The sequence below is a fragment of the Acomys russatus genome, chromosome 24, assembly GCF_903995435.1.
Source record: "Acomys russatus chromosome 24, mAcoRus1.1, whole genome shotgun sequence".
Lineage (NCBI taxonomy): Eukaryota > Metazoa > Chordata > Mammalia > Rodentia > Muridae > Acomys > Acomys russatus.
Window position 1 is genome coordinate 24,642,188 of NC_067160.1, and position 25,432 is coordinate 24,667,619.

General features: G+C 39.7%; 1 protein-coding gene across 1 annotated transcript in view; it reads right to left on the bottom strand.

Moving 5' to 3' along the window:
- Window positions 1–9,632: 9,632 nt before the first annotated feature.
- Window positions 9,633–25,432, bottom strand: part of Tank (TRAF family member associated NFKB activator) — a 40,919-nt gene continuing 25,119 nt past the window's right edge. The window contains exons 4-7 of the mRNA XM_051166775.1: window positions 19,120–19,190; window positions 18,457–18,572; window positions 12,869–13,419; window positions 9,633–9,822 (exon numbers count right to left, since the gene is read on the bottom strand). Coding sequence (XP_051022732.1) covers window positions 9,646–9,822; window positions 12,869–13,419; window positions 18,457–18,572; window positions 19,120–19,190 — 915 coding nt within the window. The 3' untranslated portion in view covers window positions 9,633–9,645. The remainder of the gene's footprint in view (window positions 9,823–12,868; window positions 13,420–18,456; window positions 18,573–19,119; window positions 19,191–25,432) is intronic.

Below are 25,432 nucleotides of genomic sequence, written 5' to 3' on the forward strand. Positions count from 1 at the left end.
GGCAGTTTGGTTCACTTTTGTCTATTTAGCACCTAATTCCAAGAAGTCCATAGGCATCCAGAGATCCGAATGGCGCGTAATGAATTCACTGTTTAGATTGAAGATTTTTAAAATCTACCTCAAATTACATTTATTAACAAGGCAACCAGGAAGTGCTAACATTGTTAGATGTTTCATCTATTAAATAATTTGTGGGTATTTTCAGTTGTCATATATAGAGTCATGGGGTTTGCTTGGTTTTTTGTTTTGTTTTGTTTTGTTTTTAAATTAGCAATCCAAAACAATGCCTCTGCAATTTAACAAATTCATCAATTAATCTTGGGCTCTTCAGCGCAGAGGCTAATATTAGGTAATGCCGAGAGTTATTTCGGTCTGCCTATAAATGATTTGGGTTGCACTGTGCTACGAGGAGCACTGTGGTGGTCCAGGCAGATCCTGATCTTCCTTTTTGCCAAGGGCAGCAGAGAGTCTCCCAGGAAATGATTGGTGTATTCAGTTTGCTGGACCCGAGCTTGACGCAGGATGCAATGATGAACCTGATTTCCCATTGTTTAGTTTCCTTCATTGTCAATGTACATTTTCTTTCTCTTTGGAAAGCTGCAGGAGGCTCTCGCCGGAAGAGTGTATCTTATTAGACCCCGACATCTCTCTCATTTTCTGGGACTTAAGGAAAAACTGACTTTTTGTCCTGCAAGAACCCACCAACTTCAGAACCCTAGATAGCCCCAGAGGCCCTCTCTCCTCATCCCCCTCAACTCCCTCCCATTTTTTACGTTCAAATCCATTAAAAGTTAAACCCAGCAGCAGAAGCGGAGCACACTAATCCTGACGTAGTTAACCTAAGAGAAAAATAGATCTGGTTTTCCTTTTTTAGTCACTAGCTTTATTAGATTTCTCACTCTCACAGATTATCCGAAGACTACCCATTGATTGATCGCCTGTACAGCCGCATTTGGTGTAAAGAAAAAACTCACAGCTTTATTGGCTCCCAGGAGACAAAACAAACAGAACAAGATATTCATATTAATGCAAACAATGCAACAAATGAGGGGAAGAATTGCCCTGCAGAAGCCTGGCAGCAGCTAGGCTGCAAGGGCCCTGCACCTCGGCTCCAGCCTGGGTTCTCTGAACGTCCTCCAGTGAAGGACAGCAGGCCTAAAGGTGGCCTCTAGCTCAGGCCTCAGGAAGGTCTACCAGACCCTCAACCCTGTAGTGCTGAACTGGATAGGGCCCTGGGCCCTCTTCTTGGCTTCCTGCTTTTGGTCTCCACAGACCCACTTCCTCAGCTTTGCTGTGCAGTCGGGTAAGAGTGAGAGTCAAGAAGGCTCAGGTGTCCCTCCCAACCACCTGAGGCAGCAGGAGAGAAGACAAGATAGATGCCAGGAGCTCTGAAAGGAAGTGGTGGGACACACCCTTCTCAAAGCTCACCTTCTCATAGAGACTTTATGAACTCTTATGGCAACAACATGGAGCTTTGTTTAATCAAAAGCAAGAGTAGTGTGTGCAGCAGATCTGTATTTGAGAGATCTGGCTGTCTGGTGAATGGGAGGCAAAATCAAAATTTCAGGCTCCATGGCTTTTTCCCCAGACCCTTAGGGAAGGCTCTCTTAAGACCTGGTTGAATGTCTTTATGGTCCATATGATGTTAAAAAATAGAGTTGCCAAATAGGGTGGAACATACTGTCCTAAAAAAAATTCAAAATTTATTGATCATCCTGCATTTTTATTGGCTACACCTGTAATCACTTCTACACAACGTTATTTAAGAAACCATACTGGTAGGTAGGTAGCAAGGCCTGTTCTCTGATTTAATTCTGACATTGTGTATGCTTTTACCAGCTTTCTTTTAACAACGAGTTGTCTCCATAGCATAGCTCTCCAGGTACGTTGTGTGGTGGGGAAAACCATGCGTACCGTGGATGGACAGTCTGGAGAAGGTAGATTCACTGCTTGCTTTATAAAGACACAGACTAGGGTTCCTTCCCTGAGGCTGTTGGTTCACTGGGTCTTACCACATCCGTGGCCATCACAACAGAACCCTCGTCAGGATTGTGTGTACGTTTCTACCCCTTTGTATAGATCAGTATTACCTCTTAGTATTTATTGTGAAAGAAAACAAAGTTGGGGCTTGGAAACTTTAAAGATGAAGGGTAAAGCAAAACCTGCTTTGAAAGTTTTCAAACACTAATCTAGAAATCTCATTTAATGTCTTGTAGGTGCCTAAGAGAAGACTTTCAAAATTCCCATAGTAAATCTTCATGGAAAAGGATACCAAACAGCAGTGGGGCTTTGAGAGTGCATGCGTGCGTGCATGCGTCCGTGTATGAAAGCTGTTTTAGGGAGAAAGGGAAGAAGCCCCTGCTGCTGCTTGCATTTCTTTTTCAGCTCCAGCCAGGGAGAGCTTTTTCAAGCAAGCTTTGCCACCCTTCTGGATTCTTTGGATCCCCAATGAGCTTGCCTGCCTTTTAAGCCAATTGCTTGAAGTTGTATGAATACACCCACACAGGATGCCCCTTTCTCACTGACACTTAGTGCTATTTAACAACTGCAAATGGAGAAACTATTTGTCTAATGAGAGCTGTTTTCAGAGTTGATTCCCCAACACCGAAGGAAGATAGTGTAAGGCTGAGACCTGCCCCTAAGATGCAGGGCAATCATAGGCAAGGAAGGCCAAGTGGAGCCAAGTACAACCTTCATTTTGAAAGCAGCACATTTTGCTTTCAGAATGTGCTTAGGCTTACTGCTTTTCTTCCTTGCTCTTCCTTAAGGGGACTCTGGCCTTTGGTTCTGAATTCCGTTTACCATAAGTTAGCCTGGTAGTTTGGTAGCTGTGGTGTGGGTTACTTGAACATTTCAGAGACATAATTGCTGTCCTACCTGAAGCATCTCAAGTGACAAAAATTCATTCCAATACTCTATCTTCATCTGAGCCAGCCTGAGAAATGTTCGACACCCAGCAATGAAGGAGTTTCTTCTTTCCACAGAGATGCCCTGAGGCGATGGTGGTGGTGACCTCACACTACCTAGACAGCAGACGCCACTCTACTACCAGGCTCCCTACCCAGCTCATTGCACTTAGCTTAAGTTAGTGTCTTTGAATCAAAAGACTGTGGGATGGGTTTAGTTTCCTTACAAAGCTCAGTATAAAGCCAGAGGGAAAGTATACTTTGTGTGTATGCAAGTGTGAGAGGGATTTTATGAAAAAAGAATAGCTTGATGGTTTGGGGCGCCTTAGTTGAGTTCTAGCTAATTTAAGTGCTTTTGGGAGACTTATTTGTTCTCTTTGGATATAGTGTTGCCTCCCCCTACCCCCAATGCCAAGAAAATAGATTTGGGCCACCTTTTAGGCATTGTTATTTTGAAAGCCAATATTGAATTAATAAGTTATAACATCTTTTATACACTCCTTCCAAACAAATAATATCTGTTTTTCAGTGTATTCATTATAGGGTCCAAAATAAGAAAGGACACATACTTCAGACTATGTAGGCTTTGCAGATGGCAAGGGGGTCATACAACGATGGCTGTGTGTGTGCGTGGGGGGCGGGCACTGGCTAACTATGAAGGGATTCCATCGTGAAGTGCTGATTCTCTGGAGACATGCGACTTAGACCTCCACCTTTCACAGATGGACATGCCCAGCTCTTAACTTCCACCCTCGTTTTTGACTGAGGCCAATGGAAGAATATAATGATAATGAAACAAGAGCTGAAGCGAGGTAGCAATAGATACAGCGCCATCATTCTTAACACGTGGGCACTTGGTGCACTTCTAAGTGTATGGATTCATCTGAGAGCCATCCTGAGGCTGGAGGAAGCTGGAAGTACTGTTTGTTGCAAGTCGTCACATATATGAGCTAGAAAACCCGCCTTGCACGGTGTCAGTGGTATTGGGTGATGTCGCTCTTGATTTCAGCTCTTTCTTGAACCATAGTCTCCAACAATCTTCCAGTAAACAGACTTCATTCACATTCCGAGTCTGGTTTTTGTCTCACACATACTAAATTTTACAAAACAGAAAGAAACAATAGAGCTTATTAGGAAAAACTTGTCTTGAATACTAAATGAAGCATAATGGAAACAGGCACGTGTGTTAGCACGGCCTCTCCCCTTTCTTACCACTCCAACATTTACATCTCTTTCAGTGCTGTGATTTTCCCCGTAAGTCTTAAGCTGGCACCACACACTTGCAGCAAATGAGACTTGCATCATTTGTATCTACTGAGAAAGAAGTCTTTGTAACACTGCACCCCAAGTGCAGAGCCTTCCAAAAAGAGCTTTCTGCACTCACCCCTAACCTGTGTTAATCATCCTGGTTGTGGCATTCTAATCAGCTGTCAGTGATAACTGGTTTCAAAGTATGCCTTCCTTGCCAAGACCTGTAAATTCAGAGGTACACCTGACTACATGGTTTGTTATTAAGAGATATGTCCCAGGTGGAGGCATCTTTGAAACCAATATATTTTCTTTATAACTGGTGTCAAATTGATGTATATATTAAAAAAATCTTGGAAAATGATCTCAAAGAGGAAGTAACAGCCCAATGAGCCATATGTTCAGGGAAGCTATCAGGTTTCCATTGGGACCAAATTTCACTTCACCTTTTTGTCCTTATGTGCAAATAAAAACTTATCTGTAAAGATGCCATTCAAACAGCCATGCAAATTTGTGAGGACTACGGGGCTGAGAAGAAATTTATCGGAGGTCCATCAGAACCAAACCAATGGAAGGCAAATAATTTTGTTAGCTATTTGATATGCATAAGGCAACATGGAATCGAACTCCATAAATTCACACTTTCAAATGCAATGCTTCCATAGAACTAGTTAACGAAGAAAAAGGCTGATAAATAGATAATAAATAAATTTCGATGTCGATGGAATTGCTGAACCCAGCCTTACATTAATGGATGTAATTTCCCCCTTGCTGTTAGATGGATTCCAATTTTAACAGACCCGGGGATTTTTCCAAATGCAGGCTGACAACAGTATAGCACTGAAAAGTCTGTGAGGGGCTAAGGGCAGATGTCTGTTCAGTGGTTTTCCAGAGGAAAAGCCAAAAGTACTTCTGTTTACTAGCACGTATTACTTTATATAACTCTTTTTAGGGATTTTCAATCTTAAAGCTTCGCAGCGTTTTAGTAGATCCTAATAATCGTGCATTCATTACTTTATTGGTATGCCCGGCATATTCTAAATCCGGCATAGTCTTACATCCGGAGCACTTGTGTACCTTTCCATATGACTGGAACCAGTGAGAATCTAAAAACACCAAGACTCACTCAAGCCACTTGACTTTATATTTATGTACTTTTATTAAGAGACATTCCAACTTTAGGGGAACGGCATTAATAGAAACGAAACCCTTGTATACCCAGGAAGCCTCCACACAATTGTTCGTGTCAAGTTACACCAAGGTAAACGTCAAGGTAAACGTCAGTAGAAAGAAAATTATACAGCGTAGGTAATCAGAAAGTTTTATCACGTTAATTTAGGCACCTGGTTAGCTAATAGAGCTTTAGGAGAATCTGCCTTCTCATTCAGGCCTTTGTTTCTGGGTTCTGGCTAAGACACTTCAGCCATAGGAGCTCCAATGTGTTTAATCTTAGCTAAGAGTAGTTGATGAAATGGCACTTTTAAGTGTTTTTCTGCTCAGCGGGTCAAAAGGGGGAACCGCTGTGAAATCTCCATTGGCTTCCCAGCGAGCCTCAACAGGTACAGAAGACTTTTCAGACGCGACTCACTCTATGGTCTTTGGTGCTACAGTTTATGCCGAGCTTCTCACAGGCCAGAATTCTGAGCCAACCGACCAGACCAAGGAGAGACGCAGGGCGTCAGCCATGCTCAGGGCCCCATCTTTGGGTGTCCCGGGTCGGGGGGGGGGGGCGGGGGGAGGGTTGCCAGCGTAGAAAGGCGTGCTTCGCACCCACGGTCTTAGGTGGTATTCTCAGGGGGTATATGGCACAGAAGTCCTGGTTAGCCTAGTCTTGGGGTCAGGAGGTCAGGGTTTGGGAGTACAACTAATTGTAAGGCCCTCTCCGGCTTAATAAAGCGTATACTCGCAGTTGTGCGCGGGGCCGGGTGTTGGGGTGTGAGGGTCACATCCACAGGCTTTGGAGCGGGGCACGCAGTGGGGTGGGGGTGGGTTGACATCCGCCGACAGCTCAGGCGAGCGCGGCGCAGCAGCTCACACTATGGCTGAAAGCCTGTTGGGTGAAGGCCCAGCTTGGGCACGGGAACCCGGGCCAGCCTGGATCTGGCTTTGCTCTTCCCGGCTTTTCTTCAACCTGGGGTGTCCCTGGGCCTCCGGCATTGCTCTGGCCCCCAAACTGCCCAAAGCGTCCGCTCCCCGGCTGGGAGGCAAGGCAGGCGTGTGCCGGGGACGTGGGTCCGGGGCGCCCCATGCGGGCTGCACTCGCTCGCTCGTTAGGCCGGCCAACCCGGGTGCTGCTCGCCAGCGGCGGGGAGGACGCGCGGGAAAGCCAGGGAGCGGGAAGCGGGCGGCGGCAGGCCCGCTGGAAAGGAGGGAGCGCCGCAGGCGGGAGGACGACGCGCGGAGGAGGGAGCGGGAGGAAGGAGGGAGCGCGGCAGGCAGGCGGAGGGAGGGCTGATTAGCATGCAGCAGCGCTCGCGCGCCCGGCTCCATTGTTTTAACACCTCCCCTCTCCTCCGCGCCAATCTGTCACCGTTCAGCAGGCGAACGCTGCTGCCTCAAATGCTGCTCTTCTCAAATGAGACGGATAATTAGTTGCCCCGCACGAATGCCGCACTCTTCTCACCCCTGATTGCTATCACCTTCTTGCTCCTGGCAGTTTTGACACCTCGTAATCAGCCTGCTGCTTTTCTCTTTTCTTCCCGACTTCTGCTTCCCTCCCCCCTTTCTTCCTAGTTGATTTATTTATTTATTATTATCATTTTAAATGCAATCTCGGTGCCTGTTTGGACGAGTGCTCCACCGAGTTAACCTTGCGTATACGTGTGTGCCTATATATGCACATGTAAACTAGGGTGTGTGTGTGTGTGTGTGTGTGTGTGTGTGTGTGTGTGTGTGTGTGTGTGTGTGTAGGGGGCGGGCTGGCAGTTTTGCGGGAAACACTGCTTCCACGCGGAGAGAAATTTCTCCTAAAGATATTTTGGGGACGGGAGGAGTTGGGAGAGGGACGGGAGGGAAGAGTTGGGGAGACCTCAATTAATGCTTTAAAGATCTCTTAGAAATTAACAAACTGGGGAGTCTCGGAATCTGCTGTCAGAAGCGTGTTTTCCCCTCTTTCCTCTAACAAGCACTGACAGTCTAATTACTGTAGCTACAAGCAGCTGTCGAGGCAGCAGCCCGGGAGCGAAGGCGCCACGGGACGAGCGCTCACCGCCGGCCTCTGCGCCTGGCTGAACCGGCAGAACTGCGGCCGGACTCCGGAGGATGGAGGGAAGAACGAGGCTGTCACCGGCAGCCTAGCCAGCCCACGGCGGGCCTGCGAGTCAGCAGACTCCCTTATTGTTTCATATTTATAAAGTCTTTACCTTGAAGGTTAAAAGATGTGAAGAAGAAAGGAGGGGACTTGGTGGGGGGAGTGGGAAGAAAATCTTTTAAGCCTCTATCTATCCCTTTTCTACCTCCTCAAGCTCTCCCTCCCCCGGTGTTGGTAAAATAACCACGCAACCCGGGGCTGAGGGGGCGGGGTGAGCCAGGCTGGAGTGTAAGAAAGCAGATGTCCCTGCTGGCAGCAGCCTCAGCCTCCGGGGAAAGCTGCACGGGGGGGGGGGGGGGGGGCATCCCGAGGACATTCACCTCCCACTTCTCAGGCATCCCGCTCACAACTGCCTCGCCTCGGCAGGGGTGGTTTTTTCCTCCCCAAGACTCAACGTTTTGCGCCTGTAGCTTTCTTACCTGGGAGCTCTTCTTACCCGGCCAGCTTAGAAGCCCAGAGGCCAGCCCTGACACCGCACAGTAATACGACAGAGGGGCAGACCTGGACGGTGTCCACTCTACCTTTTGAGCTGCGCTCTGGCTCCTCCGCAAGGAGGACAGAAGCCCCCGCCCCTCGGGTGGCCCAATAGGGTCTCTGCCTTAAGAAGTTGTAGCTTGGGGTACTGCTGGAATCTTAAATTTCCACCTTACTAAATGTGGTGAGGACAGAAGACGGTAGTGGACCACTCTGAGTCACTTTCTGGGATACAGAGTTCTTGGTTGTCAGTGAAGATGTCCATTGTGTGAGAGAGGGGGAAAAACCCCCTTTTTGATAGGTAGTGGGATATATTCTGACTAGTACATACTGGGAAGTTTCGAGTGTGTGTGTGTGTGTGTGTGTGTGTGTGTGTGTGTGTGTGTGTGTGTGTGTGTATGTGTGTGATGGAGGGACAGAAGGAAGAAAAGATCCTTTGGATAATTGTCTAGGCATTTCCATTCAGCCTAGTGGCAATGGCAAAGATGTACATGCCTCAGAACCCTTCACAGTGCATACCTAATAATCGCTATGTCACCTTGGTGAGGAAGATGTCAATGTGATGTGCTTGGCACCTTGAGAAGTCGAGGTACCACTCTCATTCTTCCACTGGGCACAGTGGCCTCCTCAAATTCCCCCATGCTAAACCCTCCAGTACGAGACATTGCTCAAGGACAGTTATATTTCTGTTGAAAGCTACAAGTCAATGCTTACTTCATAAAATGGAAGCCCTATATCAACCATTTTTAAAAACTGGGGGCAGAAGGGGGTGAGAAGAAAAGCCCCAAAGGCAAGAATCGTGAAGGATGAAGTCTCGTTTTAAACAATTCTGTAGCACTGCATACTTGGTACTCTTTCTCAGACATCTCCAGTGGCCATCAATCAGGCTGCTAACAATGAATAGCAAATTTCTCAACAAGAATTTGAACATTTCTAATCTAAATTAATAAATATGGATTCTCCTTACAGGCTTTTATATTTGTTTCCAAAAAAAAAGAGAAAAAAATTAGAATGCTTAGTTTGAAAGATCATTTTAAAATTTAGTGACCTATTAATGTGTAATAAACGCTATCAGACATGAATTTTATGAATGTTCCTCAAATGTGATTTATTTCTCAGAAACAAAAAACACTTTTAATAATCACAACATAAGAAGTAATTATAATATTTAACTCAGTTAAGCATGCATCTATACACATAGTAAAATCTAAAACCGTGTATTATTTAAAACATGATTTTAAATGTTTAAATAATTTTCACTGGGGGACAAATGTCTGATTCGATATTTACTTAGATTATATTGTCTACTATTCTCTGTAAGTTACATATGTATTTTAAAGGAATATTACCTGTAGCATACATAATTAAAAATTCAAGTGAAATTCTATACACAGTACCCTATAAACATTTGAAATCACCAAATTTAATAGATCTCAGGGGAGTCAAACAATAAGCTTAGGTATTTAAAACATAAATTATAATTATATAACTCTGTAAGTCACATGCATAATTTTGAGTTGGGGTAATAACAGTGTAAACATGAATATAATGAATTATAGTCTTTCACAAAATGATCTCTTAAAAGAAAGTAACAAGTTCAGAGAAAATTCAAGTAGCTATGACACTGAATTTCTTTTACAAACAATCTTAAATTTAGCTTACAAGCCAGCATTCTCTAGTATGTGACGTGCCTCTTTTCAATGTGATTTAAGTCTCCCCATTAAAATGTGTATTAAGATGGCGAAGGAAATCCCCTCTGGATGTGATGGATGGTGGGAAAAGCTCTTGACAGAATTCACACACTTGAGGTTTAAGAAGCTCCGAGTCTGAACCACTTAATACCACTAAGTCAGTATCTTGGTTAAGAAAAGGCTTCCAAAAAGGCTGCAGGAAACAAATAAAAACATCTTTTGTTATCTATGTTTAAAATCAATTTGCATTAAATTTCAAATCCAAATATTTGAATGATTTTTGTATGAGCTTCTATCTGAAATTCCCTAATGTGAAAGCAGATTTCTTTTCCACAGTGGGAACAACTTAATCATACACTCCTGAATTTTATCTTTACACATTTAAAATTACTGCATCTTAACAGCGGCAGTCATTAATATTCAGTTATATTAATGGCAACAGTTTTGGAACAAAGGGCAATACTAGACATTATTAAGTTCTGTAGTTTCAACTTTACAAGAAGAACCTTAAATGTTATGGTCTTTAATGGTACATGTGCAAAGCAGTTTTATTAAAGGCAATTCAAAATACAAATAAACAAATTACATATAATCAGTATTCTGAATTCTTAAGAAAGTTTCTTTTAAACTAAAAAATTAAAATATTAAATCACTTAATAAAACCTACCCTGAGACACATTCATTTGACTTCTTATTTTACTTCTGCTTTATAGTTTGGCCTTACTCTTTGATGCAAATGGATAAAATGAAGCCTGTCAGTAACTACCCAATTAAAGAACTATAAAAAATTATAATTTAAGAGAACCATCTCCATTGTATTTATTGGGAAATAAAACCTTTTAAATATCTTTTTAAACAAATCTATAATATATATAAGTATAATAGTAATGTTTAATAGAAATGATATTGACAAAAAATATTTTTTCCTGAACCTTTTAAGTCAGATTATAAAAAAAAAAAAAAATGTATCCTTACCTAAACACAGGTAAATTATCCTGACAGAGGTAGAGGCACCTCAAAAAACCATTTAAAGAGACTCCTTTGTGCTTCAATTACTAATAAGTTTTTAATGAAACACAGCTCAGTTCAGCACCAGACAGTTTTTATGCACTTTAAGTCATTCTAGTTTGCTAAGTATTTACATAACATAGTATTGCTAATCAAAGTATCTGGGTTTCAAAGTATCACTATCTAATAGTTAGCACTGCAGGATAGTGATATTAACATGTAAGCTTTGCTTAGGTAGCATGACACATTCAAGTACTAGTACAAATGCCTTACAGTGTGGACTCAGTTTGTTTTCATGAGAACTGACTGATGCCACAAAACTAAGAATATTCAAAATAAATGTCATACATTTGGGGCAAAGTAATTTTTTGTTGAAAAATTTCCCTGATGAAAAGCAGTAATAATTGAAAGTGTATAAATAGAAATTAGTTAAAAGTTAACAAGATTCAAGTGTTACACTCTAATGCAAAACTGTCATGTCTAGCAATAAAACTATTACAGATATTTTTACTAAGATTTATAAAACAGCAAGAAATTAGCTTAAAAGTGAGCCAGTTCCTAAATTTAGTAAGCCAGTCTTCCACTGACAATTTACTTTTTCAATTTGACATTAGTGGCTTTTGGTTCAGATTGTTCTTGGAATTTATTTGGAACCCCAATTACTGACGCAGCAAAAGTAAAAAAGGAAAATCACAGAGAACAAAAATAAGCCGAGGACATATATTTTAGTCTTTGCTATGAAAGCAGAAGTGAAAAATACATATCCAGTAATAATGATTAATATAAAGTAAAAACAAAATATAACCATAACTTCCCTTCTTACTGTCTGTGAGCAATTCAGGAATCGTATTTATGAGTTTCATTAATATAAGAGAGTCATGCTTACAAAGACCCATTTAAAATAAATATTTTTGCAACCGAAAACTAACATGGCCTTTAAATCTAATCAATTTCTTTGCTTTTTCTGCCAAAATATCAATTATCTAACCTTATGCCCCATGTCTTGTGACAGCTCAACACCAATTCTCTTGCATTTTTAAAGCTGAATACTTTTCCATCAAGTTGTAATCACATACCAGCTGTTTCCCTTGCTGCACTATAGAAAGTGAATGTACAATGCAGGGTGCCATCTACTGAAACATGACGCACACACTGACTAGTAAAAGAACAAGCGAGAGAGATAATGGAGGGACAGTAGCAAGCATTAGAACTGATGCGGTTCACAGCTCCACAGGAATTCCACTTGCAATAAATGAAATTGTTTAATTGTTTCATTTGGTAGCAGCCATAGCTGAGACCATAATGTGAAATAAGGTACAGGGTAGAACACAAGAGAGTTAATAATTAAGACCTGTCAGAATCCCTAGTTTTACCCACTACTAAAGCATACTGCAGCTTGACTATTGCTTCCTTACAGACTGTTTAAAAAAACCTGTAAGTTCTAAAAAATACTTAAAGCCAAAGGTATTTTTTTAATCTGAAAGAAAATCAAATGTTTGAAAGTTCTAATGAGAATTTTTTTTCACAAGCTTCTATTATTTTAACATTTATACACTTTCATTTGCCTTCAGGAATTAAACAAAACTTTTTCCTCCTTAACAAAAAGAATCTTTCTGTGAAAGAACCTGAATCTGAAAGACAGGGTGGTAGGAGTAGCCTCTTGAGCTATCAAGTCTTTGTGCTTCTCACAAACAGCAGCAGAGAAGACATTGACTAAAGCGTTCTCATGCAGAGATTACGTGAGAAATGTGTAAGGATGTCTGTTTAGTATCAGCTTAGCAAACAAACTAAACCCCACAGACCTGTGGACTGCTGAAATTGAGACTGTAACAGAAGCAGGCTGAATGACAGTTCATTTTGAATTTTTGGTGTAATTATCTACCTGGAAAATTATACGTTATTATGTGTATATGCACAAGCTTTTAAAATATTTGTTCACATTACTAAATTTAATTAAGCATCCACTAGAACGCTGATGTAAACACACTGTGATTGAAGAAAACTGCACAAGTAAAGCCATGCCATCAATATCACGGTAGAGCTTTATCGTATTCAATTTAATATTCATGTCCTTTAGTAGAGAACTTACATATTTTACTGAGAGCCTCAATTCTGGATAGTCATTCATTTAAAATAGTTGGCTAATGACTTCAAAGAGATTCGTATCTGTGCATGTATGACAAAATGTGTGTTCACACAGAATAGAATATTTGCTAATGCAAAACAGTTACCTGCTGCGGTCCTCGGACAGCTTTTCCTGGGGAGTCCAGGGAGGGACAAGGTGCATCGGGTGGGTCTTGAAGTGGGAATGTATTTACATAGAACACATTATGGTCTCCAGCTGGCAAACATGGAGCTCTAAGATTTGAGGGTTTTGTTTTGTCAGTTGTTTTTAGTTTTTGTATAGCTGAAGTTATAGGGTCAATTCTCTGAATTTCAAATAAAGTTTCCTCTGTTTTAACAAAATTTCCTGGGTTGTCTCTGACTTCCATATTAAATTTGTCCTGGCACACTGCCTCAGGTGTGGTAGGAGTGAGGATGTCTGGCGTCTCTGGAGTGCTATGTAGAAAAGTAGAGTCGTTGTCCATAGGTGGAAACTTGACATTGAACTTAGAAAGTGATTCAAAAGAAGTATCTTCCTCCTCTCGGCCCAGGCCTCTTGGTGTAACAGATGTGATGCACGGCACACCTCTATTTATATCATCTTTAGCCTGGGGCTTAAACAGCTCTTCTTGTTTATCTGTTTTATCAGTACACTGTATAGGCACAGAACACTGTGTATCTGCAGGAAAAAGGATACAAAAGGGAAATAGTCACATTTAAATCATTGAAAGAAATTGTTGAACCAGTTGTAGGCAGAGGACTATTGTTTTTTCTGTTGGTTTTTATAGCAACTGAAGACAATGTTTTATGTTTGCTACCATCTTGGGTGAAGATAACAGCAGTCCTTGCAGGTAAACTGACACAGTGTTCAGGCTGCAACTTAATTGCTTTGTCTTCTAGGTCTTCCTCTGTAAGCTTTGTATCCTTTTCTCAGTTACACTGTTTTACACTTAAAAAACACTAGCTTGTAGCATATATATTTAATTACTTTGTAACAGAAGCTACTTAGACAAGTAAGTTTAAAAGGGAATACACACACACACACACACACACACACACACAAATAATTAGGGCATTTATTATTTACTATATAAAGTAGTTAATTCATTTAGCTTAGTACCAGCATTACTGGTTATTAAGTACACCTTTAATCACTTTAGTTACTGTCTACACTCAGAGGCCATGGGAAGGAGCAGTGGTGTCAGGGTCAGGATAAAATCAGACAGTGGAGGCAAAAGAGGTTGACACTTTAAGGGATTAAATGTGAATATGGCTCAATGTATTGGTGCACTCCTTTAGTCTCAGAACTTAGGAGGCTGAGGTAGGTGGGTCTCAGTGAGTTATAGGACAGCCTGGTCAACAGAACAAATTCAAGGATAGCTATGGCTATATGGAAAGACTCTTATCTTAAAAAAAAAAAAAAAGAAGAATAAAAAAAAAAAGAGAGAAAACTGAAACTGTGTATATGTAATTTTCTCATCTTTAACATGCAGATGTGAAGTGGGCTCCTGAGCTGCTTTAGTGCATTCGTCTAGAAGCTAATTCTCCAACATGATCTCTAGGTTGCAGTCAGATGCTGACAATGGGGACTTCTGAGGAAGCAGAGATGCAGCTACAGGGACCACAGCAAATTATATGGAGATACGAGCGGTTAAGAACAGACAAGAAATTGGCAAATGCTGGGTGTATGGGAGGAGGCAAGCAAAACAAAAATGCAGACTTACGAATTCAGAAAACACCACAATACTGAGCTAGAAAGATGGCTCAGTGGGGAGACTATGTATGCCCTTCTAGAGGACTGAAGTTCAGTTCCTAGAACCCACACAGGGTGGCTCAAAACACCTCTTAACTCCAGCTCCAGGGGATCCTATATCCCAGGCCTTCATGGGCAACCCACATTCATGCACATAGTTACACACACATGATTAAAATTAAAATTTAAAAGCAAACAAACAAAAGGCCACAGTGTAATAAAGGGCCAGCAAAAGCTATGTTTCATAATACCAAACTAAACCAAACCACACCCGACAATTACCAAAGCACTGCTCATGTTTATGATCCTGAGATACTGGAAAAAACAAAATTAGGCTTCACAATATCACTTCAAGAAGCCAATGTGCTGTGTAGTGTATCCGGCTGGTTGCTTTTGTCTTTGAGACCGGGTCTCTGGAAGCTCAGGCTGGCCTGGAACTTACTATGTAGGTGAGGTTAGCGCTGGACTCCTGATCCTCCTGATTCCACCGCCCATGGGCTGGAATTACAGGTGTGCAATAATATATTTTATTAGGTGGGTAAATAGTCATTAGTGAAGTCACACATTCATAAATGAAGACTTCACTAATGGAGCAGGCGTAAGAAGAGTACAGGGTATACACAGCACCTTCCACAGTCTGTGTTAGTAGGCATCCAACAAATGCTAACTTCTTTATATCCCTTTGATCTTTGGGGCCTTTTGACACTTATATGCTTTCTGTTTGAATATGATATGTAGTACAGTGCCCCCAGCTTCCTTCTGTAACATTACATACAAATACACTCTCTCAGACTACCTCATCATGGTACCCAGGTTGACTCTAAACTCTCAGTCCTCCAGCCCCAGCCTGCGAGTGCTGTGCTTATGGGCACTGACTGCATGGCTCTTCCATGATCGTAGGTGCTCTGAGGACTGAACACTCATATTTACAAGTAGACTCTCCTTCCCCCATTAAAGCAGGTTTCTATGGCATCTAAAACCACTTTTTTGCTCCCTGTCCTACCGTCTGCCTGGCACACATGATACTGTATCTTTTCCTCAGAGGTTCTAGGATTAAACCTACATTTACTAGATATCCTGTCTGTTATTAGGAACAGTATAGGAACTGAGACCAAACGCAATTGTTTTGCTGGATTTCTTTGACCTCTGAGGAAGATAAAAGTCCATTCCCTCTCAAGTAGTCATTTTTCTTGGCAGTAGTCCTGAGGGTGGCAGGAAATGTTAGGAAACAGGAATATAATTCTGTAATACCTGAGAAGGAATACCTTCTCAAATGATTTTTCACGAGAACAGGGTAAATGCTTCAGAATCTGCAGCTGCTGCTAATGGCAACAACGGTTGACACTGATAGCACTTCATGTGCTGTGCACTAACTGTGGTATGTACATTAATTCACTTAGTCCTCAGAGTAACAGGAACTTAGGCACTATTAGTATCCCTAATTTACGTGTGAAGGAAAGGATAGGAGAGGTAAGCTCCATGGCTACTTCCCAGGTGGTGCAGCTAGTGAGTGCTCAATCTGGCACGAGAGCCCAGGCAGTCAGCTCCACAGTGTTCTCAGAACCACTGTGCTAAACTCAACATGCTGGTTTCTACTGACAGGACTCCTCAAGCTGATGAAATTGCTTGGCATGACTTTCTTAACAGTTGACCTAATCTCCATTCAAAGAAAACAAAGAGATATCAAATGGCTGTAATAGGTAGGCATGTATTTTCTTTTGTAATAGCTAGGTCGCATACAATCTTAGCCATATTAAAGTGACTTGACTTAATCCTATGACCACTAGAAGTCTGAGCTTAGAAAAATGAAACAAAGTCCTCAGAAACACTTGCCACCACACTGAGAGCCAATGAGCATGCAGCTTTTGTAATGTGTTTGTTTCAAAAACAAAGGAAAACCGGTAAAATGAAGAATATTTAGATTTCCAAATATACATATAGGCTATTTAGACTGTTTTTGTAAATTGTCATGAATATTGCCAAAAGAGTTGATGATTGACTATACCTAATCCTACATTCTTCTGTTCTAAAAGCCAGTGAAATGGGACCTTGCTTTTAGACCAGTTACCTTCCCCTGAGAAGATACTTGTTTAAGCATACAGTTCCACCCCTAGCCTTTCTCAGGGTTATTGCCCTGAGTGAATGACCTGAAGAGGCATGGTAATGACACACGGTTCTGGAAGCCGTGCACAGGTGTCTGTTTCTAAACTGTATCTTCATTCTCTGCCCCTAATATACAGTAGCAGATAGTATAGAGCCAGACTGTCAGGGCGTAATATTTAACATTTTGTGTTTTGTTTGGACCAAGCAAAGCTTTACTCAATTTAATACAGATAGATCTAAAGCATTTCAAGAGCAGTTTTTTACTTATTATTTGTGAGACGGTTAATATACAGCACAAGAGCAATGTTAGGAAACTGCTTTAGTGGGGAAGAAATTGCAGTTAAGCACTCAGTGGTCAGGTTGACAGATACATACTAAGAGTTAGACTTAAGCAATTTAAAAGTGGTCAAAGTATTAAATAATTGATAATGGATTATGTTCTCTGTGTAACAAAGAGTATATCACTATTACAATGTTTTGATAAGATGTTGATATTCAAAGAACACACTTATGAATTCTAGATACAGCTAGCCTATTTTAGGTGAAACTGCTGATTTCTAGTATCTTTAGTCTGTGTAGAAGATCAGTTTCTCATGAACATTACAAAAATTAAGATGGAGAAATGAACAGGTTCTTGTTTTTGTTTGTTTGTTTGTTGAGAAGGCAGGAAGATAAGCAGAGGGGAAACACAAATTATATCTACCTGCAAAGGAGATTTACCTCTCCCCTCAACACAATGCACCACTCTTCTGGAAATAGATGCTAGTAGCAGTGAAACGAGAACTTACACTATCAATATTTTAAATGCCGTGATGTGAGAGCTGTGGAAAAACAGGATCTTCAATTAAGGACATGGTAGTCATCATTGCCACCACGTCTGTCAGTGAAAACTGTAAACCATGTGCTTGGGAACTGCCGGTAGGATAGCCCAAATCACAGGGGTAAGAAGAGAATCTGTCATGCTCAACGGCCACTTTCTTTCCTTTTGTTTACTGAAGCATCTGGATGCTAGACCCAATTTCTGTTTTTTTGTTACTAATAATTAACTACTGAAACAGCTACCAAGATGCTAGTCTAGAGCTTAAAAACCAAATAATCAAACAAATAACTAAAACAAATAAAGACCCCCAAAACAAACAAACAAACAAACAAACAACACTGCATAAACACGCTGCTCAGCCTACGATTCCAGCACTTGGTGACTGGCAGGTGGACTGCTGCAAGTTTGAGGCCAGCCCAGCTGACATTCTGAGTCCCATGTCTCAGACTGCAGGCTCAGACCCTACCTCAATAAAATCAGAAACCCAATGTGTGTGCAAAACAGATGATCCCACGTGTTTTTTTCCTCTCAATTTTTATTTTGTGCTGCCAAGAGAACTGCTTCTCAGGAAATATGCATTTCATGCTTTTATTCTTGAATTAGATTACCAGAAACTGTAAGTAGCATTTAATAATACTTAAGGCAAAATTTAGTTAAAAGCTGTGATTTTTATAAGTCATCATAATGTTGTAACAACTTATTATAAATAAGTTACCTTATATATGGTATGCTTTAAGGTCATTTACTGACATGTGAGTTAATGTTTAATATGACCCCCAAATAGATATGTGTCCTATCTTTTTCAAGATGGTACTTCTCATTAAGCCAATTTATATAGCACCATATACAATCAAGACAGTAATAAGACAGGAATCGTATAATATACATTACAAAATTTAATAGCATATATTTATTCAAGTATAAAGAGCAAGGTACAGATTCTTAGATGTTCATAAGCACTTGAAAGTATTTTTATACTGAAAGTTAAATCAATTTCAACCAGTACAATTAAAATTACTACATGACAAAGTAAATCTTACCAGTAGCAATATCTGGTATATTAAGCTTGCTTAAGTGGTCTTTCTGTGCTTTTGCTAGCAAGCATATCCTGTGAAATTCTTCTTTAAGGTCCCAGAAAGTCTTTTCTATATTATCCCTAAAAACAAATCAGTATTTTAAAATGTAAGGTTATAACTTCAAATGATTTTTATTGTGATTAAATATACACAACATAACTTTTATAAACCACAGAATTATCAAAAAATTAAAATTTAAATTTGTAGAAAATATCCTACAAACAATTCTAATATTTGAAAAGCTAGGCATAAAGCCAGTACTAAATCATAAATGTACTTCAAGTTACCGTATCTACTTATTCATATGTAACACTGATGTTCTCTCTAAACATTGTAGATAAGAATATTAATTATTCTTTACTGGTTCATTCCAGGATTCATCCGTCAAGCAATAAAGCCACAGTAAGGGCTTGTTGAAACAGGGAGCCACTAGAGAATCCAGCCTTTTAGATCTAGGTCTGTTTGTAACTATGTGCCATAGGTTAGGTAATTTTCACATGTGGGTCCACTCCAGTAATTAAGAATCAAGTATTTTTCTTTTACAATGGTTAAAAAAATACACATGCAAAATAGTGTATATTTTAATATTTATAAGCTCTGAGTTGGCAAAGAAGGATGTAGAACCACCTTTCATGATGTAAAGGGGCACTGAGGTCCTTTGAGGTTTCTCTTCCAGAAGAAACTTCTTGTCTTCTCCCCTTAAGATGAAAGAAACGATCACACTTTACATGCTTCCAAACTCAGGTGAGCAAACACAGCTTTCACCTACTTAAGGCCAATCACACCGTGTATATGTGCTATCTCTCTCATACATAGTACAAGAGGTTTTATGTCTTTTTTTTTCTTTAAGTGAGATCAAGGAAAATGAAGATAGAAAATATCAAGTATTTTTGGTAAATACTTTGGCTACTATCTCTACCATTGGTAATTAAACAGATTTTTCATATTCAGTTAATAAAAATTGCTACTCTGTTTACCAAGCACCTCTATACCCAGAAACTTAGGAGCAAAAATATTTGTCACTTTGTCCTTTGATATTCACTAATAATAGCCTATATATGTAAATCAATTGCCTTGTCTCTTGTTACAGCTTTTTAAAAATAGGAATTGCAACCGTAATACAGGAAGTAATCAAGCTATAACTCCTACTTATTTAATAAGCATGTAAAACATTTATAAAGATACTGCATTACTATGTATTTGGGTGTTTGGCTACAAGTCCTTGCCTTTCACTCCCACCTTGTGGCCTACACTGGTATTACATATACTGTGACACTGAAAACTGATCCCCACAGAACATACATTGTACCGCCCAGAGTTAAAACACACTAAACCAGCGATCATATCTGGTAAGCTCTTTGTGCTCTCTGAAGCCTAAGATGACAAAGTCTGAAACCTGAATTTGTCCTAATATCATATACTCATAATTTAGCCTAAGCCATATAATTCTTAAATTCAAATTCAAACCATTTTTACATTTACTTATTTTGTAGGTGCATGCAGGAACAAGTGGTGGGAGTCTGTTCTCTCTCTAATATCAGGTCCTGGGAAATGAGTTCAGGTCTGCAGGGTTAGCAGCAAGTGCCTATACTCACTGGGCCATCTTTCCAGTCCAGTCTTGAGTAACCTTTGGTTTTACTTAATTAATGTCACTGCTAGCTACTAGCAAAATAAAGACTTAGGGGTGTGTGTCTGTGCATGAAAGTGCACATGCCCATGGAGGCCACAGGCCTCAGATACCCTGAAGAGTGGCCAGTGCTCCTAACTGTTGAGTCATTTCTTCAGCCCACAATATTATCAAATGTACAGTAAAAAAGTTGAAGGAGAGGTACAGTCAGAACAAAAATGCTTGATAACAGAATACTAAATTACAAAAAGATTATAATAAATGGACTGATTTCCTTTTTTAAAAAGTTTGCAGTAACCATTTTACTAGGAGGTAGAAAGAACCAAAAAGAATGTTTAACATAAAACTGAAGATAAATTACACAAAGTTGTAATGACAACATTGTATTTCCAATGTCTTATTTTTATAAAATTGAGAGTGACTGTTTCTGAGTTTACAAGAGCATTAAAAACCATTTGGGACTGGGAAGAGGTGGAAAAAATGGGTAATAAAAGAATGATAAAATTTTGTTTGGCTTAGAAAATGATTGGTGGCAGCTTTCTCTGGTGTCTAGATTTGAAAACTAGTGAAAAGATCTTTGGGTATACTGGCATGGGCAAAGGGGGACTCTGGTAACTCAGGAATTTCTATTAAGTATCTAAAAATGAAACTCTTTTAGTTTAGGATAAGAAAGTACAGCTTTTCTTAGCTTTGTTCTTACTATTATTAAAGAAAAGTATTACCATACAAAGCAGTATACTGCAGTTTCTACCATTCATTCTGCATCTGTTAATATGCTGCAAATGAGTACTTTTCTCTTTTTGAGACAGGCTTGGAACTCTCTATGCCATCTCTGAGATTGTCATGTCTTAGCCTCAAAAGAGTACTGAGTTTACAGTGTGTGCCAGCACCTCCAGCCCTCACTTGAAAACTTTAGAAACCCCAGCATAAGAAGGACCCTTACTTAGTATATTAACTGGAAAATAAAAATGGGAGTGGGTTTCTGAAGATATGCGAGGCAGGGGTTAGTTAGAAGGGGTACAGCATGTTAATGCCGCTTTATACCATTAACGACATTAAGCAACCTTCTCAAGACAATTGCTTATTTTGGAAAGGTTTATTTCATTATTTTGGAAAGGTTTAATGTAGTCAATGGCAACTTCAACACTTTTCTCAGCACAGGCTTTGTCTTCAATGTTCTCTCCCTCCTACTGCCTCCCCCCACCTCTCTCTTCTGATGTACTTTAGGCTGGCTCAGCCTCCCAACTACTGGACTGTATGTATGTATGTGTGTATGTACATACGTACCAGCATGTCTTTCTTTACTGTTACCTTCCTTAATGACAACTATTGTTTGCTGTGCATGCTAGGTACGATGTTAACACTAGAAAGACATAACATGCATTTTCCCTTTGATTCTCAAATATTATCCAAGTGTATTTTACACTATGAGAAACTGAAATTATTATAATTTTGAGTAAAACAGGCAAGAAATCTGAACATTATTTTAAGAGATATCTAAGTGTCAAATCCGTCAACAAATGAATTTACCTTGAGGCATGAAATACACAACAGAATGAACTACAAGTTCTAGTTTGCAGTACTTAACTAGTGAAGTGAATGATGAGGTAAGGCTTACATGTCATACACTCTCCATGGAGATAAGCCGATGGAGAATCGATTAAGATAAACCCATCTGAAAAAAATAAAATAAAAGATAAACCCATCTGAAAGCTGAAGATGTGAAGTATTCCTAAGGTGTCCTGTGTGAAATCAGATATCCTAGTGTTAACCAATTAGTTTTTCATGTGTAGGTATCATATAGAAATTGGCATGCCACAGCCTGAGTATTTATTGCTATTTAAAGAGGCAAAAGAAAAGAGCAGCAATATCCCATTAGCCAAAAATCCAGTTTATTCTTCATATAGAGAAAATGAACATTTGGGCTAGGCATGTGGCTCAATGACAAAGCACTTGCTAGCATGCCCAAGACTTGCAGTGTGCTCCCTAGCACTGTGAAAGACAAAAAGAATTGAAAATGTTTGTTATTGCCTTTCAGAACATACTAGATAGCAATCCCTCCAAGAAAGAAATGCAAATGAGCCATGCTTATAGTCCCAGCACTTGGGAAACTGAGGCAGGAGAATCTTGAGTCAAGGCTAAACTGAACCATGTATAGAGACCGCAATGTAACATGACAGGCATGGCTAAGTATGTCACTGAAAACTTACCAAGATCCTTGTGCCTCAGCCACACAGTGCTAGGACTATAGGCGTGGCTAAGTTTACATTTTGAGGCAAGTCTTATCTTTGTTATAGCTGGTATAAAGAGTGAAAATATTTGTATATTCTCTTATATTTAAGTAATCTAAACCTTAAAAGGCTAGTTTATATTAACTTTATTTTTATAAATTTATTTTGACTTTGTTGGGGATTGAGCCCATGACCTGAAAACATTCTAGGCAAGCACTTTGCCACCAATGAGCTATATCTCCACCCCTAGAAAACTAATTTTAAATAAAGGAGATAAGTTCTCAGTGACATATGCAGCAATGCCTGTCATGTTATGCCAGTCCTGTATGAAATATTCCCTCTAAAGTTTAGTTGGGATCCTTGCATGCAAAAATGATATTTAATTTTAGGCAACTCAGTGTTTTTTGTTTGTCTGTTTTTTATTTTGTTTAAAGAAAGGCTAACTTGGGACTGGCTGTATAGAACAGTCTGGCCCTCCATTCCAAGGGACTCTTCTGCCTTCAAGCCCAGGCTAAAGAGCTACACTCTCACATGAGCAACACGAATCAAGAAACACACAAGGGAAGAGGAAGGATTGCTAAGGGGTGAAAAGCTGTGAAGTTTTAAGTGTGAGCAGGGGAGGGGGTGTAAAGCTCAGTTCAGAAGAACAAAACACGAACAGTGGAAAAAGAAACAGAAAACATGGGATTTGTTTTCATGTTTCTTGGAACTTCAAGAATTAGATATTAAAAGAAAGAATTAAATATTAAAAGACACATTGAGGCAGGATATGAGCTTCTATAGGCACTTCAGATATAGAGAAAAAAATTCATGGCGATGTCAAGTATCAGATTTAACTGAACTAAGGAGAAAGCAAAACAAGAGGATTAAGATTCCAGAAAATAAGATCAGGAAAAAAAATTACACAAACTAGATAATAAGTATAAAAAATAGGGAAATTGTAATTATTCTGCTCAAATTTATGTACATGTAAAATCTATGATTCTTTCACCCTTGTTAACATTCTTGAAAATACAGCAGAAAAGAGGAACAAAATACTAGCTTGATTAGTTCTACACAAGACAGTGTGTGCTAGGCAAACCCACTGCCAGTGTGGGAACAACTCCAGGGCAAAATGGGATTCATCCCAGTATTTTGAAGGAAATGGCAAGAAAATAAACAATATAAAAATAAAATTAAACACCCTAATTACTTCCAAAATTTTTACAGGGTTCTAGTTTAATATAAATCCACCCAAAATACATGTATCGATTCAATGCTATAATAAAAATATACTTTAAAAAAGTTAAAAACATTTCATGTATATATAAATATTATAGCTTCAAATCTAGTAATATCACCTTGAAGATTAATATTTTTCTACTAATTTTTTTTGTTTGTTTTTTTCGAAACAGGGTTCCTCTGTGTAGCCTTGGATGTCCTGGACGTACTTTGTAGACCAGGCTGGCCTTGAACTCACAACAATCCACCTGCCTCTGCCTCCCAAGTGCTGGGATTAAAGGTGTGCACCACTACCGCCCGGCTCTACTAACCTTTTAAGTCCTTCATTTTCCATTATCTCTATATCTCTATATCTCTATATCTCTATATCTATCTATCTATCTATCTATCTATCTATCTATCTATTTATCTATCTATCTATAATTTCTGAACTTATTTTCCTTAAAAATAATTGTATTGTTTTAGTGTATGAGTGTTTTCCTTGTATGTGTGTCTATGTACCACACCCATGGCTGGTGCCCTTGGAGGCCAGAAGAGAGTACTAGATCTCCTGGAACTAGCATTACACATGAGTTGTGAGCCGCCATGTAGGTGCAGAGAACCAATCCAGGTCCTCTGCAAGAGCAGCCAGTGCTCTTAAGTGTAGGGCCATATCTCTAGCCCTCTTTAAGATGTATAAATATTTATTCCTGGGAGTGTATTCTCATGCAAAATAGAAACCACATAACTTAAGTAACTATTTTAAATAAGGTTTCTCATACCCCTCTCTCAAATGCTGCCTTTAAGTTAAAGTGATCTGGGAAAACCCTTTAACTATAGTTTAATGTACACAGTACTGTGATGATCAATTTTCACTGCCACTTTGATTAGATTTAGAATCACCATGGACACAGGAAAGACTTGCTTTAAATGAGCCCTCCCATCTCATGGGCTGAGAGCAGAGGCCAGCATTCTTCATCTGTTGCTTTCCGAGTGTAGCTGCAATGTGACTAGCACTGGGCATACATGTGGTTCACACATGTGCATGAGGCAGAACAGAAGCCTACATTATGAGTTTCAAAGACCTAACTATTATTTTGTGAATTAAGTTTTTAAAAACTGTAAAATATTCTTAATTATGTAGATGCAGAAGAAAAAAACACACAGAGTTGATGCTTTATTCGATTAGTAATGGAAAATGTAGATGAGATGTTAATATTTCCCATACTCCTATATTTCTTTTACTTGGATAATTAAAAACTTTGACATAGTCATAAGAGATGCCAACTCTTTTAGTAGAACTAGTATTCATTTTTGTATTTTACATTTAATAAAACCATACTCAAAAAATAAGAAACAAACAAATATTTAAAACAAATTTTAAATGAGAATATGGAAATATGGCTAATGGCGAGTCTGTTGTCTGCCTAAATAAGCAGGAGCATGCAGAGTTGCAGAGTGTAACACAGTAGGTACAAATGAAAAATTAGCTGAGCCTGCTCCTCATCAACCTCCAAATTCTAGCAATGTCATTGAAGGGATTATAAAACCAGTAAAAAAATGTCAAAATACCACACTGGGAAAAGTGCCGGGGAGCCTGTGGTTAAACAAATCTATCGTATTTTTTGGACCATTAGATGCACTCTCCCCTACCCCCACCCCCTACAAAAGTGAGGGGAAAACTAAGGTGCACCTTATGGTCTGACTGCTGTCCATCGGGTGTCAACAAAGAGGTCACCTACCGATATCTTCAGTGTGCCAGCCAAGGAACACAGGAATGGCTGCTGGGAAGCATGATGTGACTCCAACAGAACAAATGAAGATGCCCATTACCACTCAAGTTTGTGAATGGGTTAAAACATCATGGCAGTCAGTAAAGGAG